General features: G+C 40.5%; 2 protein-coding genes, 2 long non-coding RNA genes and 1 other non-coding gene across 13 annotated transcripts; 3 read left to right on the plus strand and 2 right to left on the minus strand.

The window, feature by feature from the left end:
* Positions 1–2,038: 2,038 nt before the first annotated feature.
* eef2k (eukaryotic elongation factor 2 kinase) lies at positions 2,039–13,530 on the minus strand. 9 transcript variants are annotated; one of them, XM_023949264.1, is made up of 20 exons: positions 13,244–13,492; positions 12,718–12,971; positions 12,257–12,304; positions 11,341–11,441; positions 10,083–10,143; positions 9,966–10,003; positions 9,263–9,434; positions 8,512–8,661; positions 8,300–8,432; positions 8,094–8,221; positions 7,806–8,001; positions 7,665–7,729; positions 6,012–6,089; positions 5,615–5,671; positions 5,406–5,471; positions 4,810–4,941; positions 3,731–3,919; positions 3,537–3,661; positions 2,777–2,955; positions 2,039–2,564 (listed from the first exon to the last, which is right to left on the minus strand). In XM_023949264.1, the coding sequence occupies exons 2-20, from the start codon at positions 12,964–12,966 to the stop codon at positions 2,455–2,457; spliced, it is 2,277 nt and encodes a 758-aa protein (XP_023805032.1). In that variant the 5' UTR covers positions 12,967–12,971; positions 13,244–13,492; the 3' UTR covers positions 2,039–2,454. The 9 variants fall into 9 exon arrangements, with proteins under 9 accessions (XP_023805032.1, XP_023805033.1, XP_023805037.1 ...); XM_023949265.1 differs by having other exon boundaries at positions 12,718–13,025; positions 13,244–13,480; XM_023949269.1 differs by having other exon boundaries at positions 12,796–12,971; positions 13,244–13,479.
* Positions 13,453–15,692, plus strand: LOC110017218. Its single transcript, XR_002292543.2, has 2 exons — positions 13,453–13,603; positions 14,913–15,692. It is a non-coding gene; the product is annotated as an uncharacterized LOC110017218 (long non-coding RNA).
* trnal-uag lies at positions 14,179–14,260 on the plus strand. Its single transcript has one exon. It is a non-coding gene; the product is annotated as a tRNA-Leu (tRNA).
* Positions 14,691–17,005, minus strand: LOC101170713 (probable low-specificity L-threonine aldolase 2). Its single transcript, XM_004080467.3, has 7 exons — positions 16,613–17,005; positions 16,247–16,330; positions 16,079–16,167; positions 15,806–15,991; positions 15,537–15,674; positions 15,271–15,463; positions 14,691–15,192 (listed from the first exon to the last, which is right to left on the minus strand). The coding sequence occupies exons 1-7, from the start codon at positions 16,905–16,907 to the stop codon at positions 14,891–14,893; spliced, it is 1,287 nt and encodes a 428-aa protein (XP_004080515.1). The 5' UTR covers positions 16,908–17,005; the 3' UTR covers positions 14,691–14,890.
* On the plus strand, positions 15,989–18,605 carry LOC105356572. The gene is made up of 2 exons (XR_910684.2): positions 15,989–16,208; positions 16,937–18,605. It is a non-coding gene; the product is annotated as an uncharacterized LOC105356572 (long non-coding RNA).
* The last annotated feature ends 1,393 nt before the right edge of the window (positions 18,606–19,998 follow it).

The raw sequence follows: 19,998 nt of genomic DNA on the forward strand, positions 1-19,998 counted from the left end.
CCGGCTAAAGGACATGGGACATATATATATACGTGCCGTATATGTATATATGAATTGTGTATCACGAAACAACAAGAACCGAGACATTCGGAAAAGTTTTTTTTTTATTTGGAAATAGGTAAGTACCAATGAAGAGAAACCTTTTATACCTGGGTTACACTAAGACTGGTATAATTTACTTAAAGAATAAAGAATCAATAAATACTTCCTACATTTAACACAATTGAGTGTCAATCAGTTGTGTTAAATTTAAAACAACTCATTGTCACTCAACGTCACCCTAGTGGTATCCAGTCGAGATGCAACAATTCACTTTCTCCACGATTTTGTTCAGTTCAATGGTGAAACACACGGTTCAATTTTAAACAGGGAATTGTGAGATGGTTTGTAAATACAAAGGGTTGTGTCATGAAGGGCACCCAGTAAAACCAAAGTCAATACAGTCGTGCAAACTACAACAATAAATTTTATACTAATCGTGGCAAAGGTGTAACAACAACCACCAATGGTACAGTCATCCACAGGGTGCCAATGGAAATTGGACATGTATGAGAGGTGTGAGGCAGTGGTGAGATGGTCTTCCTTGTTTGTGTGGTGATGAACAGACTGACAGATGAAGTTAGACAGAAATCTCTGTGGACCATGATGTCTGCAAATGACATGCATTGAAAGCAGAAAGGAAGTGGAAGAACAACTAGAGAGGTGGGGGTTTGACGTGGAAAGGAGAGGACTGAAGGTCCGCTGCAGAAGATGGGGAGGATTTCCAGTCTAGAACAACAGATTGGTTGTAGAGGCATATGCAGACAGGTTGTAATGGGTGGAGGAAGGTTTAGGTATGATGTGAGACAAAAGAAAAATGTTAGCAAGAATGAAAGGAAAGGTGTAGAAGATGGTGAGAGAGCAGCCATGTTGTTGGTTTAAAGCAGAGGTCTGCAACCATCAACACTTAAAAAGCCATTTGACCTTTTATGTGTTGGAGTAGTAGGAGCCACAAAGTCTTTAGGAAAATTTGATATTTGCTTTGCATTCATTACTTTGTTATTTTTGTAATAAATATGAATTACCGGTATATTAATTTTTTGACTTGAAAAAGCACAAATACCCCTTGTGCTATCCTATGGGGTCAAGATGACCATTGACGTGTTCTCCCTACCATGACAAAGGTGGATAAAGGTGAAGAGGATTTCATGTAATCCATGGACACCAGTGAAGATCACAAATCATTGAAGAATCTTGTGGGGTCTAGATGACCCAACGCCCAATGTTAAAGTGCCTAGGATTGCACAACGGATTCAAAGAAAAACTTGCGTTTTCTCAAAATGTGAAATTGTTTTTTACTTTTCACAGAAGCTGGCATGTTTTCCTTTTAAAATAAAAGACTTCCTGTGCCAAACCGGATTATCCTGGAGCAGCTAACGGACTCCTATAAAAGGTTTAAACAATTCAAGGCAAAAAGGAAATCTTCTCTTGTTATACCGTAGGTCTATTTTGGTGAGTCGTCATTATTTTTCTTACTTACTCCTGCTGTTAACCTGAACATAAACACAACTCAATTAGTTTATGATTTGATAGAAAGAAAAAGGAAAAAATTATGCAGCCTAAGAAAATATGCGATTTAAGCTCATAAACTGAGAAATCAGAAAAATATCCAACTTTTCAATCAATATATTTTAAATCAGTGCACTCTGGAGGAAGAGTAGAACAATCAAGGCCTCAGGATGTCAGCAGGAATATAAAAACCTTTACATAGTTTATCTTCTATCGTTGCACCTCAGCTATAAATTCATAAACTTAACTAATCTAAATTAAATCAATCAAGCAGATTGAGATGGTTTGTTGAAGATTTTGGAGTCCCAGAAGATGAGCAAAACAGAAGAATTATGGATGTAGTCCATGACTTTTTTTTGTGTGCTTTGGTTTTATTGAGGAAGATGAAAAGGAGAGATTTTATAGAAAATTCAAAAGTGGCTTTGTTTCTCACAGAAACTACAAATAACTCAATTACAAATGAAGGGAATGATCACAAAGGAAGCATGGCTCATATAAACCAATGCAAACTTTATTTTTAAATTCTTGTACATATTTTGCACATACATCTTTCAGACATAAATGCATAAACGTTTATTAAAGAAAGATAAGTAAACAGTCTTCTTTGTTCCATTTTTTTTGTAAATAACCTTTTTTTTTTTACACAACCGTATTCATTTAAATTAACCAAAGACAGGAAATGAGAGAGAAAAGAGGTCAGGATGATTACTTTCACATTTGAAGAGATAAAAAAAAACAAAACAAGAATGATCATCAGCGGCTTAGCACTCACTCACACACCCAAACCGGCAACAGCAAAAATTCTGCCATAAAATTTATATTATCCAAAATCATTCAAGCGTTAAGCTAAATTAATTAAAAAATAAGCGACAAAAAGTCAAACAGAAAATATTGCCACCTCTTTAGTTACTCCTCAACTTCTGCCCAGGCCTCTTCAGCTTTCATGTAGTACTGGTTGGCCAGGCGACCTTTCATGGCCGCCATGGCGGCTTCTGCAGCCTCTGTGAACAGGTCACCTGCAGAGACACAAAGGGAGGGAAAATGTTACAGACGCAGGTCACAAGACTGACTAAATGACCATAGCTATGAGTGGAAGTCTGTACATATGAAGCTTTGCATTCACACAGTAGCAGGGTTGTAATAACGTTTATTCTGTTCCCTTCAGATTGGAAATATCAAAGTCTCTCTAGAGTTTTTGATATTCTCCCTTAACAGTCTGGGCTCAGACCTGCTCTCTGAGGGTCTGCAGCCAGGTTGTGGCCCCCCTTCTGGTACATTTCCGCTTCTCTGGCCAGCAGCAGGTATCGCGGCTCATCCTGCGTGCCGTCGAACTCCCCGCCTTCGTCAAAGTCCGACATGTTCAGCGCACTGTCGTACCAGTGAATTGCTTCAGCCCAGTCTTGTTTTCTGCAGGAAAAAACAAAAATAACTTATTACAAAAAAAAAAAAGTGTGAAAGTATAAAAATCATTAATCATAAAAACTCTACAACCCCAACAGAGGGCAGTGTTTCACCACTTCTGTAAAGCTACATTCACACGTGTCTGCTTCCACTGAAAAGTCGATGTAAACGTGCATTTCGGGCTTCCGTAGCTAGAACCATTTCAGGTCAAAACACGCGGCCATTGAACGCACATTGCAAGTTAAACCAGGTTGAACTTTGACCAATCAGAGACTCAGGTTTGGAAGTGACGTGTGGATGGCATCCCTTTTAATTTGTTTCAAAATTGATCATGGAGGAAAAATAATAGTTGTGGTTAGTGTCTGACTGGAATTGAATCTTTCATGCATTGGAATAAACATGCTTTAGTAAACACAGAAAAAGGAAGGAAAAAAAAGGAAGCCCCTCCCTGCTAGCTCAGTATGAACACTATGAGCCAGGCGCGTGTTCAAGAACGAGCTAAATATGTTCTCTTGTTTACATTCCCGGTGTGTCCGCAGCTTCGCAGGACTCTTTTTCTTGAGTTCTGAGCATAAATCCAAACTGACCTGTCAGCCGACAGATTGATTCCACTATCAAAGGCTCTGGCCACTATGATCATGGAGGATCTGTCTCCAGCTTCAGCGGCCTGCAGCAGATATTTGAAACCTTTCATCCGGTTCCCAGCGTTGTCCTGCCAACAAACCAAACCTGTCAGAGCTGTAACCCCTAACAGGAGGCCCAGCGGTAAAATTCAGCTTACCTCCAACTCCATGTCAGGCAGTATGTGATGCGGTAACCGGAGGTAACACTGTCCTAAGGCTACGATGGCCTCCAGCTCCCCACACAGCGCCGCTCTCTCCAGGTGGAACATGGCGGAGCTCTCATCCCACTGCTCGTCCTTCTCGCAGAAGCGCCCCGCTTCGTGGTACCGGACCATGGCCAGATGGACCTGAGAGGTCAAAGTAGTAAAAGGTCAAAAACACTTTCAATCAGGATTTGACACAAGACTTTCTGAACAATTTTAACAAAACGCCGATTTTAACAGCTGGGTTTTAAATTTGTTTTTCTCCCCTCAAACGTCTTTGTATCATTTATAAAAAATATTTATATAAAGAATAAGAATCAGTTTGTGTTATTAATCTTTAAATTTGAGGAATTCTACTTTCATCTGTTTCTATATTAATAGGTACATTTGTTGATTTTATTACAAGGTGTTCTGTTTGGTGAGTTTGCTGTAGATGTGTGCGTCTTTAGACATTTGCCTCCACTTGAAAAAACATTTCCCATATTTACATTTTTAGTATTTAGTTTTCTTTCTTTTACGATTTTTGTATTTCTAATTTACATGCTGTTGTTTGCACTTTATGCTATTAATTCTGATCTGCTTAATGCGTTTTACATTTATTTTTTCCACTACAGATGATGGCATAGCCTTAACTTACTGTTGTGTCGTTTAACTAAAGTAGTTGCTAGGCAACCTCATTAAAATAGTAATAAAAAAATAACATTTGTTTGAACCATGCTGTTTAAATAATGCATAAATGGAAAACATGAACTATTATTCGATGAATGCTTTACAATACAGATTTTTAACCCCAACAATCCATTTTTACTTGAAATTTCTAGAAAATTTGAGCATTTCGATGGATCTTTTGGATTTGTTTTGCAACAAAAAGTTCATTTTGTTTGAAGGAAAACATCTCAAGATGCTCTAATGACTGTATATAACTTTATTTGAGATAAAAATAGAAAAAAATGCTTCGTCTTTTATCATATATTTGTTTTTTTTTTTGCAGTAGTATTTCCATCAGAGCTAATTGATTTTTTTCAGGCTCCTACCTTTCCCAGATTTGACTGTCCAATCTTTTTCTGCAGCAGAGTGTTGAGGCGCTCCACTTCTGTCGCCACACAGGAAGGGCGGTGGACATGAGAGCGAGACGAATGGAAGAAGCTCCATTTCTCATCTGTCAGCTGGAGTGAAAACAGATGGGAGAAAAGATGGAAGAAGATTTTTTTTTAAAAAGTAATCACCCTTTTTAGTCATCAGATAATTACATCCCACTCTGGGGCACACCCATCCAGCTGGAGCTTTAACAGAGAGATGACACAACACTTCAATCATGTGACATGAAGTTGTAAGCAGCATGACGCACAAAAAACACACAAAGCTGGTACCTGTCATTAAAAATGGAAAATTTGCTCAATTTGAGGTAGATGCTGTTTCAGCTCCAAATATATTTTGGTTTCTCTGAAAATTTGAATATGTTTTTTACAAGCTACAGATTGACAAAAGCTGACAAGGAAGCAGCAGCAAATCAAAAAAATAGTGTACATCTTAATGGATTTTCCAGCAAACATAGAGCTTGAGAGGAGCAAAATGGCACAGAGCTGCTTCCAAAGCAACTACTTTTAAAAGCCTCCGTGCAAATAATCACCGCTTCATAGATGGGACTGCATGAGTTAAAGTTTGCAGAGACTCTTGGAGGAGCTACCATCTTCTTCTGGTGAGGAGAAAATGAAAAAAAATGGGGAACTAAGTTAGAAGAAAAAAAGGCTTGAGGAGGTGATGAGGAAAAAAGGAACGATAGAAAGGTGATTGATGATTATGGCCGAAGAGGGAGGAAAGATCTAAAAACTTGTTTACCCGTCTGATACTGTCCTCATCCGACTCTGAGTAAGGTCTGTGGTAGCGCTGGTGCACCTATGACAATATATGACATGCATCACAAAAAACGTCCTGCCCTTAAAGCTGGTATGAGTTAAGAACCTGGAAAAGAGTCTAAAAACTTCAAAAAGTGAAGAAAAGTTAGCCTGACACAATATATTTTGATCATGTGGAGTATTTCTACAAGTTTAAGTAAACTTTCTAAATTAATTAAAAAAAATTAGCTTTAAATATACATTTAGGCTTTTCAAATGTCTTGATAAAAACAAATTCTACCATAAAAAAAAAGAATTTCAGTGCATTTTTGAGGTTCAGCCAGTAAAACCCCAGGATTGGTTCAGCTGTAATTAAAAAAAAAGGATGCATAGATGTTTACCCCATCCATGTGGTCGCTGGAGTCTGGTTCGCTCCTCCTCTCACTAGGGTAGCCGCTGTCTCCACCGCTTTCTGATTCCTGACAAAACAAAAAATGAAATAACAACTGAGAACTTGTAAAAAAAAAAAATCAAACATAAAACCTAATTATTATTAACCTAATTGTTTTCTCCTGTTGGATTCTTGGCAACAAACTCATACACAAAGAGGCACCTGTTGTTGCCATCTTCCGCCACTTGGTGGCAGTGTTTACAATTTATTCAGATATGTTACTACATGAAGGTCACATGAAAAAGAACGATGTAGTTTGCAACTGATATTCAGTGTTTTTTTTCCCTTTACGTTCAAAACGCGCCTCAAATAACAGCTTTATGCTTTGACAGGAAAATTATAAGACAGAAAGACACCCACAAAAGTAGGTTAAAGCCCCCACCAGATAACATTTTTGCGGTAGTTTTGTGACTCAGAAAGAGATAAAAGTCACAGCAGACAGCAGATTTGTTTTGTGTGAACAAAGTGTTACACAAACCGTGCTGCTGGCTGAGAGCTTTGTCTGCAGCACTCGTGAACGCACACATTGTTGTGCTGGCCTCATGTGATGACCGCATTTCAGCAGATTAGCAGGGGGCCTGTACGTGTTGTGCAAGAAGAGCAAACTGCTTGTTGGAGGAGTGTAAACAAATGGATCTCTGTGAGCTCGACACGGGTTGAACTGCCATAACCCCTTTGTTTGAGTAGGAAAAACAATGCAAATAAGAGACCGTGAACCCAACCTGTCACAGCAACTATCATTAGAATATTGCATCAAGGAACAGATTGCAGGATCCCTCAGCAAAAAGTAGTCTATTACATGTACTACAAGTATACTTAGTCAATACTAAAAGTGAGGCAGTATTCTTAAAGTTTAGTTTTTATATTTCATTTGTAAATTTAAAATGTGCCAATTTATTCTGTATTCAGTTAGTATTTTTTCAGTAAGTATTTTTTTCTACACTACAAGCACATGATCTATAGTATACTTGCTATGGTAAAAATGTAAAGCGGTCAACCTCCCATCAGAAGATTGATGGTTCAGTTCCTGCAACATGTGTGTTGAAGTGTCCTTTGGCAGGACAACAACATTATTCCTGACGGTTTAAGGTTTGCACCAGCATGAAGTCAGTGTTTGAATATGTGTGCATGAGTGAATGGGGCTGTGATACTTAATAAAATCAACTTTAAGTGTACTACTTATTCTTACGGAATGCAGTGAAAAACTTGCATGGGATAAACCTTAATATTTTGGTTTGCTCTCACAAAACTGCTATCTAAACGCACATGAAACCATTACTGAGCTCCAGTACTTAGACAAAAACAATTAGAATCAAACATCATTACTAATATTAAACAAAAATCATAAACTGCATTAAGTCGCCTTTTACAAATCGAGGCCTGACCAACAAAAACACTTCTTAATCTGACATGAGGGCAGATAATTAGTTTATTTTCTGTGAGATTAAACATAATTTTCTGCTGGTGGTTTGTACTTCCAGGAAATTCATTTCATTTTGTGCCTCCTTTAGTTCTGTGCTGTTTGTGAATTTTGTGCTTTTTAGAGTATTTTTTTCTTTTTTTAAAACCAGCTAAAAATCTCTGCAGGTCAGTTAGAACTCACCTTGTGTTCCCCTTGGTTGTTATTGCTGAATCGTTCATGTTCATTCATTCCAGTAAAAGATAAGCCTGGAAAATGCATTAAGGATTCAAACATTTATTCTCAGCTGGATGTGCTAACGCTAAATCACATAGAGTGACTCACCCAGAGATCCGACTGCTGTGAAGGGGGGATTAAGAGGTGAACAGGGGATGGACTCGGCGTCGCTCATGCTCTCGTCTGCAGATGACGTCTCGGACAGGCGAGAGAAGAGCGGCGGCGCCCGGCTGGCAGACCAGGTCCGAACTCGGGGCGAGCCGCACTGCTCCTCGCAGCCCCTCAGCACCGTCTGTGCGCTTTTCTTAAAACCAAAAAATAAAGAGAAAGAGAATTAACAAACCTCAGAACACAACCCACTGTTCTTGCACTGAGTTTTAAAACGTTTTGAATTACAAGAAGTTTGTTGGTGCCGTCCAGCTGGGACATTTCTTCCGGGGAAAGGTCGAACGGCGTCAGGCCCATGCTCTTGCAGATCTTGTTGCACATGTGGGAGTGGAAGAACAGAGCCATGCCCCGCACACCTGGAACACAGGTCTTCTCAGATCCCATCTTCCTGGCCCACTATAGTTCAACAGCAGTTTTCCCAAACAAACGGATACCTAGATTCCCATCTCCGAAGTCAGTCCCCTTCTCCGTGTGGATCTGGGGGTCCGTGTACAAATCTCCCACTCCCTGGATGTCCACCACGATCAGCTGGTGGCCCGAGCGCTCAAAGGTGAAGTGACTGAAAGCCTGCAAGACGGAAAAAAAGGACATTTCTTTTTAAAGCAATGTCATCTGAGTTCAAATGTACCAGGAGACAGCCGCTCACCTGTGGAGTGAGTCGGATGTTGTCGTCCCTGACAAAGCCAGAGTTGGAGTTGTATTTAATGTACTTGCCCTCGATGTAATGCTCTAGGTGGAACAGAGGTTTGCCGGGTCTGTTTGTCATCTCCACCACACACATCTGCATGATGTCAACCTAAAAAAATACAAACGCATAATAAATAAAAAGGCACAGAATCTGTGGGTTGTGTTTGCTAAAAAGGTTGGCACATTCGTTTTGAATAATAAAAGCTGAAATCTCTGATCTTTAGTCTGATTATGAACAAAAAAACTGACTGATTCAGGTTTAAGCGGTTCCTAAAAAAGAACATTTTCTTCACAGTCTTTACATTCCACAGCTCAAAAATGATGAAAAACAGCAAAAAGTTACATGCAATTATGTTGATCATAATTCATGATCTTTTTGACCTTGTCTTCCCGGCAAAGAAAAACGTCAAATGACTTGACCTGTTCTACAGGATTTACAGCACAAACGTTATTTATTTTTTTTTTTTTTAAAGATCTATTCCCAGGGGCGTGATGAGCCTCATCCAGTCTGGGTCCTTGGAAAGGTCCCATCGCACTACTGCCTAACTCTGTAGCCACAAGGGGGCCCAAGTCTGGGTCTCCCTGTGCCGGTCCCCAGCCCGGATAAAAAAAGATCCCTTTTCTAATATTTCACACTACAACATTACCAAAAAGCAGCAATTTGAAGTTGATTTTGCCCTCGTAAATGAGTGGGAACATTTCTCCTCCACCTGTTTGGGAGGTCTGTGTCGATTGTACTCCTCTCCCCAGAGTTTGGCCTCCATTTGCAGCCTGACGTCCTCAAAGTAAACGTCTCTGTCCACCTCCTGCATGTAACGCTTTGCCACATAGTTGGAAGCCGACTTCCAGTTGCTGCTGTGAGAAAAATTGGACAACTTCTTCCTGCAGGGACAAAGACGTCAACATTACCATGTTTTTTGTTCATTTGCCGTCACTGTTGAACTTTAAATATAAAAAAAAAAACGAAGCTATAACAGAAATAAAGATCTGAGATGTGTTTTTCTTTTAAGTTGCAACATCAGCTTGGAGACGTGGTGATCTAGTCTTCACAGAACAATTTATGCTCCAAATCCAGATGTGTACAGTCTGTGCACGTACACTGCAGAGCAAGATATGTTTGGGCTTGTTCAAGTCGAGAGCTATTTTTGTTCTCATCTGCTCATTTTCTGCCTTTTTTATTTGTGGAAGGGAATTTTGTTTACCAAAAAAAAAAAATCCAAAAAGACTGTCAGAACAAAAGGGGTTCCCAAAATCTGCTTTACCAAAAATGTAAACATCTAAAGTGTGGATTCTAAATGAAAACATTGTTAATTTAAAGCTAAAATGAGATAATTTAGGCTTGCATTGTTATTATTGTGCAGAAATAAAGCATTTTTCTTTTTTGAGATACAGAAAATAAATACTAAAACTTACGATCGAAAGCACTCTCTCATGGCTCCCTTTCCAAACGGCTGAAAGAAATCAAACAGTGGGAACATCAGACATCAGCTGCTAGTTGAGGAAAAAACATGTACTTTTGAGTTGTAATACCTGAGAACCCATTTTAATGTGGATCTGGTCTTGATGCCATTCCCCTGTGATGGCATTGTACCTGCAGAAATATTAAGTTGTGGAAAATCTCAATTATAAATGACAAAAATACCTAAATGCTGATAATAAAAAAAGTCCTAAAAGTAACTCTCATTTGCCCAAAATACAAATGAAGAATAGAAGAAAAATTGCTTGGATGTGTAAATAGTTATAAGTGTGGAGCTCATAGTACTGCAAACCAGTACAGTATAAACAACAGCCCCCTCCATATTGTAAACCCACTCATGCGTGGGTGTCACACTGCTGACTTCCTTTCCTTTTTAAGTTCACTTTTCCACACTGAACTCCCAAACTAAAAAAAAAAGGTTCACTCCCCTTTGCCAAGAGAACAGCTTTGTCCACAGCTCTCGTTCTTTTCAGGGAGCCACATAAACCACTTTGTTTTTACCACTGAGGAAGCAGAAATGGATGAAACAAGGACCGTCTGTGTTCTCCAGTTTCTCTAAAAAAGCACAATGACTCCATCTGTGTTTTATCTGGACCGTGGTTCTGCGATTGGGCCCTAAACCAACGGTGCTGTAGATGAGCTTTAAAGTGTGTGCTGTGTTCATGCATCCTGCACGTAAACAGATGATACATGAGCGCCTTTAGACTGAGAGCACGGAGCTCATTTTCCACTCATGCGCCCCAAAAAGAACGATCCAATTTCTGACCTTTCGGTCATCTCTGCTGCAGAGTCGCCTCGGACTGGGAACACGGTGTACCGAGGCTGCAATGAAGGGGGGGGCAATGAGGGGTGAGATTACAAGCGAGTAAAATTAGCCCACTAAAAGGGCAAACCAGGGCAAGAGTTCAAATTCAGCACACTCTTTGCTGTACAGCTATGAATGGGACGATTAAAAGGCCTCTTCAGAACCTGGCTGGTGTTTGTCAACAGCTACAACTAGCCAACATATGTGTGAGGTGGAGGGAAGCCTGCAGTCAGCTCATGCATATCTGTGTCGAATGTGCAAACATTAAGCCAACATGTGATCGCTTTAACGCTCTTCCTATCAGCTTTCCTGATAACGTGTCTGCTTTGTATTAGAAGCCTGCTGCATTCTAATGATGTTCAGCAAAATTAACAAAACTCCTACTGTCTGCAGCCACGTAACTACTAATAAATATCAATAATAGCTCAATCATATATCAGTATCAATAATGCTAAGTGATGTATTCATGGTCAGTCTGTAAATAATAATAATAACAAGTCTCCTACCTGTACCGCATGCAGGATTCTGTTGGAATCTCCTCCAGATGAAACTGTGCCCAGGGGTCGGGCATGGCTCGGGCCTTTTCAATGGCATTCTTCCACGCCGCCTGCGCAGACGCAGACAGTAAAAACCTCTGTTTTTACACTTGTTTCTGCACAAAAAGATGACAAGTCTTTTTTTTTTCCCCTCAAGGGGTTTAGCAGAACAGTAGGAGGGGAAGTTGTGCAAAGCTCTTGGGGGATAAATGCTTTTGAAGCTGATTTGCAATGGGAAAACAATCCATTTTAAGTGCTGAAAATGGTGTTCATGAAACCAAAATGCAACAAATTTGAATTCTGTTGCAGTCTTGGTAAAGCACAATAATATTTAGTAGCACAGATGCTTTTAATTTCATAACTTCTGCATTGAATTGTTTCTCCTTTGCAGAAACTACTGAATTAAATGAACGAAATAGAGTCGTGCAGAACTTTGTGGCCATCTGCAGCTTTGATAAACAAAATGCAAACAGGACTCTGCAGTAAATCAGCTGTCACACGGGGTCTAAATTTGTCAGCTGAGCCCGAGTCTGCCCCTACAGCGGGGAGCGGCACGTCTCCCTCGTATCGCTCGCCAGAAGACGTGCTTCTATTTTCAGAGACATGAGGAGAAATATGACCGGTCGTGTCTCCCACTGAGGAAAACATCACAGGACGGGTCAGACCTCTTGCAAGCAGCGAGGTCTGACATGCCCTGCAAATGCAAACTGGCCACAACGTTGCAATTGATGATGGTTGCAGGTGAGTTTTCAGCAGGAAGATGGATTTCAATTGAGTTTTGGCAGTAGAGTGATGGGGGGGAAGTGGGGAAAAAAATCCCAGGAAGGAAATGGAAAGGGGAAATGCAGAGCGGGAATGGAGGAATGCAAGTTAATTTGCAACATACCCGTGCGCTCTCAGACAAAACACTGTACGAATGAGCCTCTGCATCATGCTATTTGGAGAGGTAAAGAGAACCATCAGTTTATTGATTTATAGCATCAGCTTAAACATAAACTCTATGACATTTTTAATCAGAAAAGCAAAATAGAACTTAAAAAAGGCTATTCACCCCACAGGCACTGGTGGAGATAAGAAGCACTGAATCAAACTATTGTGCGGCTGATAATAAATCCAGGCAAAATGAAAACATTCATCTTCATCATATGGAGTGAAAGCCGCCTTCCTGTACTTCCTGTTCTAGTCCGATTGTATTGAAAGGGCGTGCAGCCAGCCCTCACTCCACACATACAAGTAATAAACATGCACGTGTGCAGCCATGCACACTCCTTATAAGGTCAAGACAAATGCAGAACTGAATGACATTATGGAGCAAACAGAATTTTTACTTTTGCACAAACATCTTACTTTGTACAGAAAGTTGGTTTTGGGCAGAGAGTTTGACAGCTGTCTGGTGTAACCCAGATTTTTCAGGTAGTGGCAAACCTCTTTGGCAGAGTCACCCAGGATTGGTGAGATGAAATGTTCATCATTCTCATCATCGGTGCCATTGGCGTCGCTGAGAGAGGAAGGTCGCGGTCTGATGCCATTCCTCTGCTCGGAGGTCCTCTGGGCACTGCCCTCCTCCTCCATGGTAAACATCAGGTCTTCCTCCATGTTGCCTATGTTGTTATTGAAGAGGAGAGTGTTTATGATTGTTGAACGGCCATGTTTACCTGAGGAAATGTTGCTGCATTATGATCGAGGTTAAAATATAATGCAAAAATCAATATTTATGATTATGTAGTAACATGTTTTTTTATTTTGATGAGCAGTTAATGCACAATAACCCGGAAAGCATCTATAAACATATATATTTTTAATGGTAAAAGTATTTTGGTCAAATAATATATTTACTTTTTCAATCCATCCATCCATAAATCCAACAACAAACCTGCAGATCAGATCCAAACAGACTCCTTCAATCCGGGCAGATGATCACAATGAACCAGCCACTTAGGTCCTCTTCCTTTTCTCGGCTTCAGCTCGAAGATAAATAAACAGGATTGCATTAGCAGCCTTTGAAAACCCCTCCCAGATGAAAGTGGAGTCCTCCTTCTTCTCCACACTGTCCTGAAGGTCCGGGGACGTGTTTGGCAGCTAGCTGTTGTACTTGTACGGTCGAACTGTCAGTCCACCACAACGATTATGCTCCTCGGCACGTTTCACAGCACCACTTCCCTTGTGGCCACACCCACTGGGTTTGCCTACTTCAGAAACTCTGGAAATGCCACGTGTTCCTCTAAATTTTGAAGTAAGTATTTAAAAATACAACATAATTTGTTCGTTTTTAATCCTAATAATTGATACAAAGTCTGATATTAAGCAAAAGAACCACAATTGATTTCTAAACGTGCAGATAATCAACAACAATAATGTTTACAACTATGAACGAGCACGTGAACGCAGCATTCCGTTGCGTTTAGCGCCATGGCTTTAACTGCACTGTGTACTAGAACAAACCAATGAGTTCGCGACGAGTTTTTGCACAGTGCCAGTAAATTGCCAATCATTCGGCTATGGCTACCACATGTCTGATATTTATTTTTAGCGGACGTTATTATTTACGTCGTGTAAGTCATTACGTAACCATCGTTTATACAAATGTTTATGTGTATTGCTTATATTACTTCGTATACTTAAGATGGCGTCGTTATTGTAAATCTTTTTCAATAATAACCGCTAGAATACTCTGCAATTCGACGTTTTTAAATGTAAAGGATAATTACAACAGAATCACAGTCTGTTTCCCATGGTAGTCCTGTCGTATTAAGCAAATCTACATCTATTTCGTATATAAAGTACCATTTTCCACTAATGCTGGTACACGGTAGCGTGGCCGAGTGGTCTAAGGCGCTGGATTTAGGCTCCAGTCATTTCGATGGCGTGGGTTCGAATCCCACCGCTGCCAAGTTTTTTGCACCTTTTCACTTCATTTTTTCAACAGAAACTTTATAATAAACGTCTAAAACTATACTTTAGAAAAATGTTTAATCTTCACTTAGTTTTTGTGCACTTGATGCCTTTAAGAATTACAAACTGACTCACTAGTGCCATCCTGTGGCCAAAAGTCAGTTTAGCAGTTTCAAAAAACTGTCAACACTAAAATATATAGAATCAACTGAATAGATTTAATCTTAAACAACTATTGTTATTAATCATATTTAGATAAAGGTATTACTGCATTTTTCTTATACATAATGCCTTAGCTGTAAACACAAACTATCATAATAAATAATAGATGTAAACCAAAAAGAACCTACAGTATTTTATTTTTTTTAAACTCTTTACCCCAGAGTAGACTGTAAACATTTTAGTACACTTACAAGGAACAAACAGTCTTGTCAGCAGGTAGAAATTTATTGTAAGTCATTTAAAAAGTAAAGTAAATGATTGATAGAAAGAAGCCAGTATCCAAAGTACCTTCTCTTTTATTTTCTTTTTTTTATTTTTTTTTTCTTATTTTGTAGTTGTTTATGAGATTCTTCTTATTTTTTTGGTTCAAATGGTTTCTTAAATATTTATGTTTTTTTTTCACTGTTTAATGACGGATTCCTGTGAAGTATCGAGAAGCCACAAATCGCATTTTCTGGATGGCGAGCCGAGTGTCCTCTGAGGATATCCCAAGATGCCACACAGCTCTGACAGAGTTCCCAAAATGGGGGTACATGAGAACTTGCACTCCCTGCCCCAGAGCCGCCTCCTCATCCTCCCCGACCTCACTCATGCGGGTGCAGAACTCCTGGGGGGTCATGGTGGAATCCTGCAGGGCGAAGCGCAGGATGTTTGTTTCCACCGCAGACACGTCCACAGCAAACAGAGGGGGCTTGCAGTCGAGCAGAGCTGGCAAAGAAATGGAGCACAGATAAGTAGATGGACAAGAACGACAGCCGTCTGGCACATTAGGTTGTCGGCGCTCACCTAAAGCGAAGGTTTTTGCATTGCGATGATCCTCCACTAATCTCCCGATCATATTCTCCAAGGAGAACCTGCCAGCTGCTGCTAGAATACCAGCCTGTCGCATTCCTCCACCCAGCGCCTTACGGCACCGCAACGCTTTGGAGATGAAGTCACGTGGTCCAGCCAGCACAGTACCAACCGGGCAGCCTAAACCCTGATGGACACAAAAAGAAACAACTTTCTTTCTTTCTCCTTTCAGAATTTACAAGTTTGTTGTTATGACTTACCTTAGAGAGGCACACACTGACGGTGTGTGTGTGCTGCAGAATAGTAGATGGAGGCACCTCCTGGGCAACGGCAGCATTCATCACCCTGGCTCCATCCATGTGGAGAGACACACCATACTGGTCTGCTAAAGCACGAACCTTAAAGAGCAAAACAAAGAGAAAAGTAGTACAATACCGGGATCCTTCAGCCTCGTATGTCCAAACTAAGATACCATGAATACATAGATTTACATATTTGTTTTGCATGTCAGTGCATAAATAAGCCACACCTCCTGCAGGAAGGGCAGCGGCAGCACACGCCCCCCCTGAATGTTGTGTGTGTTCTCCACACATATGAGGCGAGAGCGTGGGTAATGCGGATCGGGGTAACCGTGGCGGATCTTTGCCTCCAGCTGCTTCAGGTCAAATGTCCCATCAGGAAGGGTGGTGACTGTGGTGGAGTGGACTCCCGCCAGCTGCATCATTACAATAAACACACATTTGACCAAAATAAGACTTTTTTTTTTCTTCTTTTTTTTTTGCTGGCTGTGCAGCTCACTCACCTGCGCGCTCCCCCCTTGTTCGTAGATGTGCAAGTGCGAGAGATCCCCTACGATCATCTCATCTCCGCGTTCTCTGCAGTGCACCATCACTGCACCGACAAACGGCGGCACAATCAACCCTCCAGACAAGGTGAAAGGTCAACTACTTGAAGGTTTTGCGATTCTTACCTGCAATGAGGTTACTCATGGTGCCAGAGGGGACAAATATTGCAGCCTCCATCCCAAACAAATCAGCTGCAGTCTGCTGTAAATCTGCAAAAAATCCTTTCAGTTTTTATTTTGAAAAGTAGAGTTTTTTTTCCTGTTGCCATGTTTTCTACTTTTGAACGTTTTGCTCATACAACTCAGTCAATGATCAGCTGGTGTGAGTTGTGCAATTTAAAAGTTAAAAACGGTTTTCTTTTGCTCCTTTAAAACACAATTTTAAAACGTTTTTGAAAAAAAGATAGCAAAGTGATTGCAACACCGATCATTACAATACTTTACACGTTAAACTGGGTTAACTTTAAGACAACAGTATTTCTTTACTCCTACCATTAACTGTGGGGTCCTCCCCCATCACGTCATCCCCAACCTCAGCCTCGGCCATGGCCTGCCGCATGGCCGGACCGGGCTTGGTTACCGTGTCGCTGCGGAGGTCCACCACCCGAGCGTGGGACGTCCCGCCCGCTCCTCCTCGGGACCTGGGTTCACCGGCGTTGTTGTAGTAGCACCGGAAGGGGCTCCGTCCCAGGATGGCGGCGGTTGCAGCCCTGCCGCTGCGCGGAGAGCCGCAAACCACGGAGCCATATTTAAGAATTTGAAATAAAAATGTGTTTTTCAGAGCCATGATGCCCGTCTGCCTCTCATCTTTTGCAGGGGAGCTTTTTCGCTGAAGCAGCTGAACTTTGGATCACTACACCTGCAATCGATAATCATTGACTTACTTGAAGATAATAATCGATTACCGAGCTATCGATCGATATGCACTACACAAAACTGACCACCAGATGGCGCCAAACCCCCAACAAGGAGTAACATTGTTAGTGTGTCAATTATAAAAATTGTAGTAACACGGCTCTCTTACGTTTTCAGCTGTCTTAGCCATTTCATATAAACATGTCTTTAAACTCTTTAAACTATTCGTTTTTTATTATTATTTGAGGCCTGCCCAACTGATTTCATTTACTCAACAGCTCACATGTACTTAAAACAATGCTTTTATCATCAAATAGCACATTTGATGATAAGAATATTGTATTTTGGACAGATACTTTGAAAGAAACACTAGGCTAAAATTAAACAAAATGACAACAAATAACTGAAAGAAAGTGAGAAGAGGTAAAAGATAAATAGGTTTTCACACTCCATGCCCTAGACAGAATTTCTTACCACACCCAGTACACTCACTATCTATTATAGTCTATTATAGTCCTGTTGCCTCACTAACGAGGACACTTTCAGTTTCAGATACTCATATACACACATGTGACTACACACAGAAAGATACACACATAGAAAGATCACATTTTAAATATAAACACTGATTTGGGTCCACTTAAATCTTAGTAGCAGACAGACTCAAATGTTGCCCCACACGATTCAAATTTATCTTCAGAAATATTTACAGTTTTTTATGTTTTGTGTATGTACATATCTATCAATAATCATACTTCTATGTTTGCTGTTAGACTGTTTTATGTTTGGACATTGTTATAAGTGTGAATTGGTTCTGCTCCACAGCCTTGCTCCATATTTGGATACACAAAACACCAGAGGCTTTTGCCTTGTGTGCAATACATTTATTTTCTTTACTTTATGAATGTGCCTATTAATGGATTTTGGACTGGTGAACATGTATAAATAACTTTTTTTTTTCTTAATGGAAAAGACCAATTTGTCTGGGTGACCCTAATCTTTTGTACGGAAGTGTTTTAATGAATATGTATTTTCTTAAGTATTTTTATTTTGTTTGTGTCTACTTCATGTTAACTTTTATTTCTTTGTAAATTGTATCTTTAGATGGGCTTCGATAAGCATGACGCTTCAGCCTAGTCCATTAGATTCAGGATTGTAATCAAGCTACCTTCTCTATAACATCTGCAGAAAAATATAAAATAACAAATATAATGCACAATATTTTACATCTAGATGAGGAGTATTGGAGTGAAATACATCTAAAAATATTTATTTTTGGCAAAATGGAAGTATAGAACAGCCAGAGGACCAACCATCATATTTTGTTAGTTAAGTTAATTTAAAAAAAGGTAAAACAGTGAGCAAACAAAAAACCAGGGGCTTGTGTTCCTCATAAGAAGAAAGACTAAAACAAAAGTCACCTTATAAAAGCAGATTCAGCTCAACACAAAGTCTATGACAACAGAACAGACAAAAACTGGCTCTCAAATTACAGGATAAGAAAAGTGTTTGAATCTCTGAGTTTAACCGGTTATTTAGGTCAAAGAGGACACTCAAAACAACAGATTTTTATCAAAACCGGTTAAAAACATCACACATAATCTGTTTTAATAAATGACTGACTGACTCATTTCTGTCAGCCTTTTTGTTTATCTGTCCTATTCTTACATGTTTTAAGGTTTTGTGTATTTTTGTTTGTTTCTGAGGTGTTTTTTTTTTTGGGGTGTAATTTTATTTTTTAGTTATTTTTGAATTTTTGCCATTGACTTAAAAAACAACGGAAAGCTCAACCCCTCCCTTCTTGTGTTCCCGAATAAAAAGCACCATTGCTTCCTGACACGAGCACTGCCATGTTGAAACCAGTCGACAGCGATTGGTCCAAGTTGCTCTGAGTCATCGTATCTATGGCAACTACTGTTGCCATTGCCAATCGGACCAATCACTGTCGACTGGATGCTAGATTGCGGCGCCCGTATCAGGAAGCGATGGTGAGGGATCACGAGAGCTGGAGGTAAGGCCTTTTCTATGGGTGACGTCATTCCTCCATTCGCCAATTCTTTTTACCGTCTATGATTTCTGCTGGTCATCTCATTCAGAGGGGGCAGTCACCGCCTTTTGGGGGCATTGCGCCCCTCCTTGCCCATGCCTATATCCGGCCTTGCACTACTCCAGGGCTGACCAACCCTTGGCCCTTAAGAGCCACAATCATGCCTGGTCTCCAGCTCTCCTTGACCATCCTTCTGCTGTTTGGCTGACTCAAGTGATTCCACATCCTGATTGACAGAAGAAACCTGGTTTAGGAAGTCAGGATCAAGCAGTCCAGGGAGCGCTGGAAACCAGGCAGAATTGAGACTCTTGAGGACCAGGGTTGGCCAGCCCTGGAAGACTGTTCTATGGGAAATAAAGCTCTTGATCCACACATCCCTGAAGTTATGTCAATATTTGGAGAAAAAAGGCTTGTGGGAATCAAACCAGCATGAGCTGAGAGATAGACCGAGAGAGGGGTGAACTTGTGGGACACTAGTAACCACTCAAACGCACACAAACACTTGGCTTTATAAAGGCTGTGTGTACAACACATGCCTTCCTACACCTCTTTCCCACCGCTTCCTCTCGCTGTCTTGGCTCATTTTAATTACTCGAATAGAGCCCCAGTGTGTGTTTTGGGGCTGTAGTTAAAGCTAATACTGGCAGTAACAGAGCCAGGCTTTATGATCCATAACAAGTCGTCATTAAAAGTCATTAGCCAGCATCAGCATTGTAAATTGGCCACAGTGGGTCTCAAGAGTCCCGTAAGAGCTGTGAACAAGGAAAGATAAAGATGCATCAGTAAGCAAGGCAGATGGACGGATATCTGAGCTCGGAGAGGCGACCTGAGCGAGAGGTTTTTTACGGGATCACTGCTGTCAGTCTCGTCCACTCGGCTTCCTCCCAGAGGCCTGCCAGCATTCCTCGCTCGGGCACAGAGGACAGAGTGGTGTTTTGGAGAAAAATATTGAATTAGAGAAAAAGAGGGAGAAATG

Source organism: Oryzias latipes, chromosome 19 (assembly GCF_002234675.1).
Source record: "Oryzias latipes chromosome 19, ASM223467v1".
Taxonomy (NCBI): domain Eukaryota; kingdom Metazoa; phylum Chordata; class Actinopteri; order Beloniformes; family Adrianichthyidae; genus Oryzias; species Oryzias latipes.

What these genes read in the sequence shown, in the direction of transcription:
- LOC101170713 (XM_004080467.3), bottom strand. Translation starts at nt 16,907, where the DNA reads ATGGCTCTGAAAAACACATTTTTATTTCAAATTCTTAAATATGGCTCC. An exon ending in TCAGTGTGTGCCTCTCTAAG is followed by an intron (nt 15,464 to 15,536) that starts GTAAGTCATAAC and finishes TGTGTCCATCAG; the next exon opens with GGTTTAGGCTGCCCGGTTGG. An exon ending in TGCAAAAACCTTCGCTTTAG is followed by an intron (nt 15,193 to 15,270) that starts GTGAGCGCCGAC and finishes TTTCTTTGCCAG; the next exon opens with CTCTGCTCGACTGCAAGCCC.
- eef2k (XM_023949264.1), bottom strand. Translation starts at nt 12,966, where the DNA reads ATGGAGGAAGACCTGATGTTTACCATGGAGGAGGAGGGCAGTGCCCAG. An exon ending in GACACAGACCTCCCAAACAG is followed by an intron (nt 8,662 to 9,262) that starts GTGGAGGAGAAA and finishes GTATTTTTTTAG; the next exon opens with GTTGACATCATGCAGATGTG. An exon ending in TGCCTGACATGGAGTTGGAG is followed by an intron (nt 3,662 to 3,730) that starts GTAAGCTGAATT and finishes GTTTGTTGGCAG; the next exon opens with GACAACGCTGGGAACCGGAT.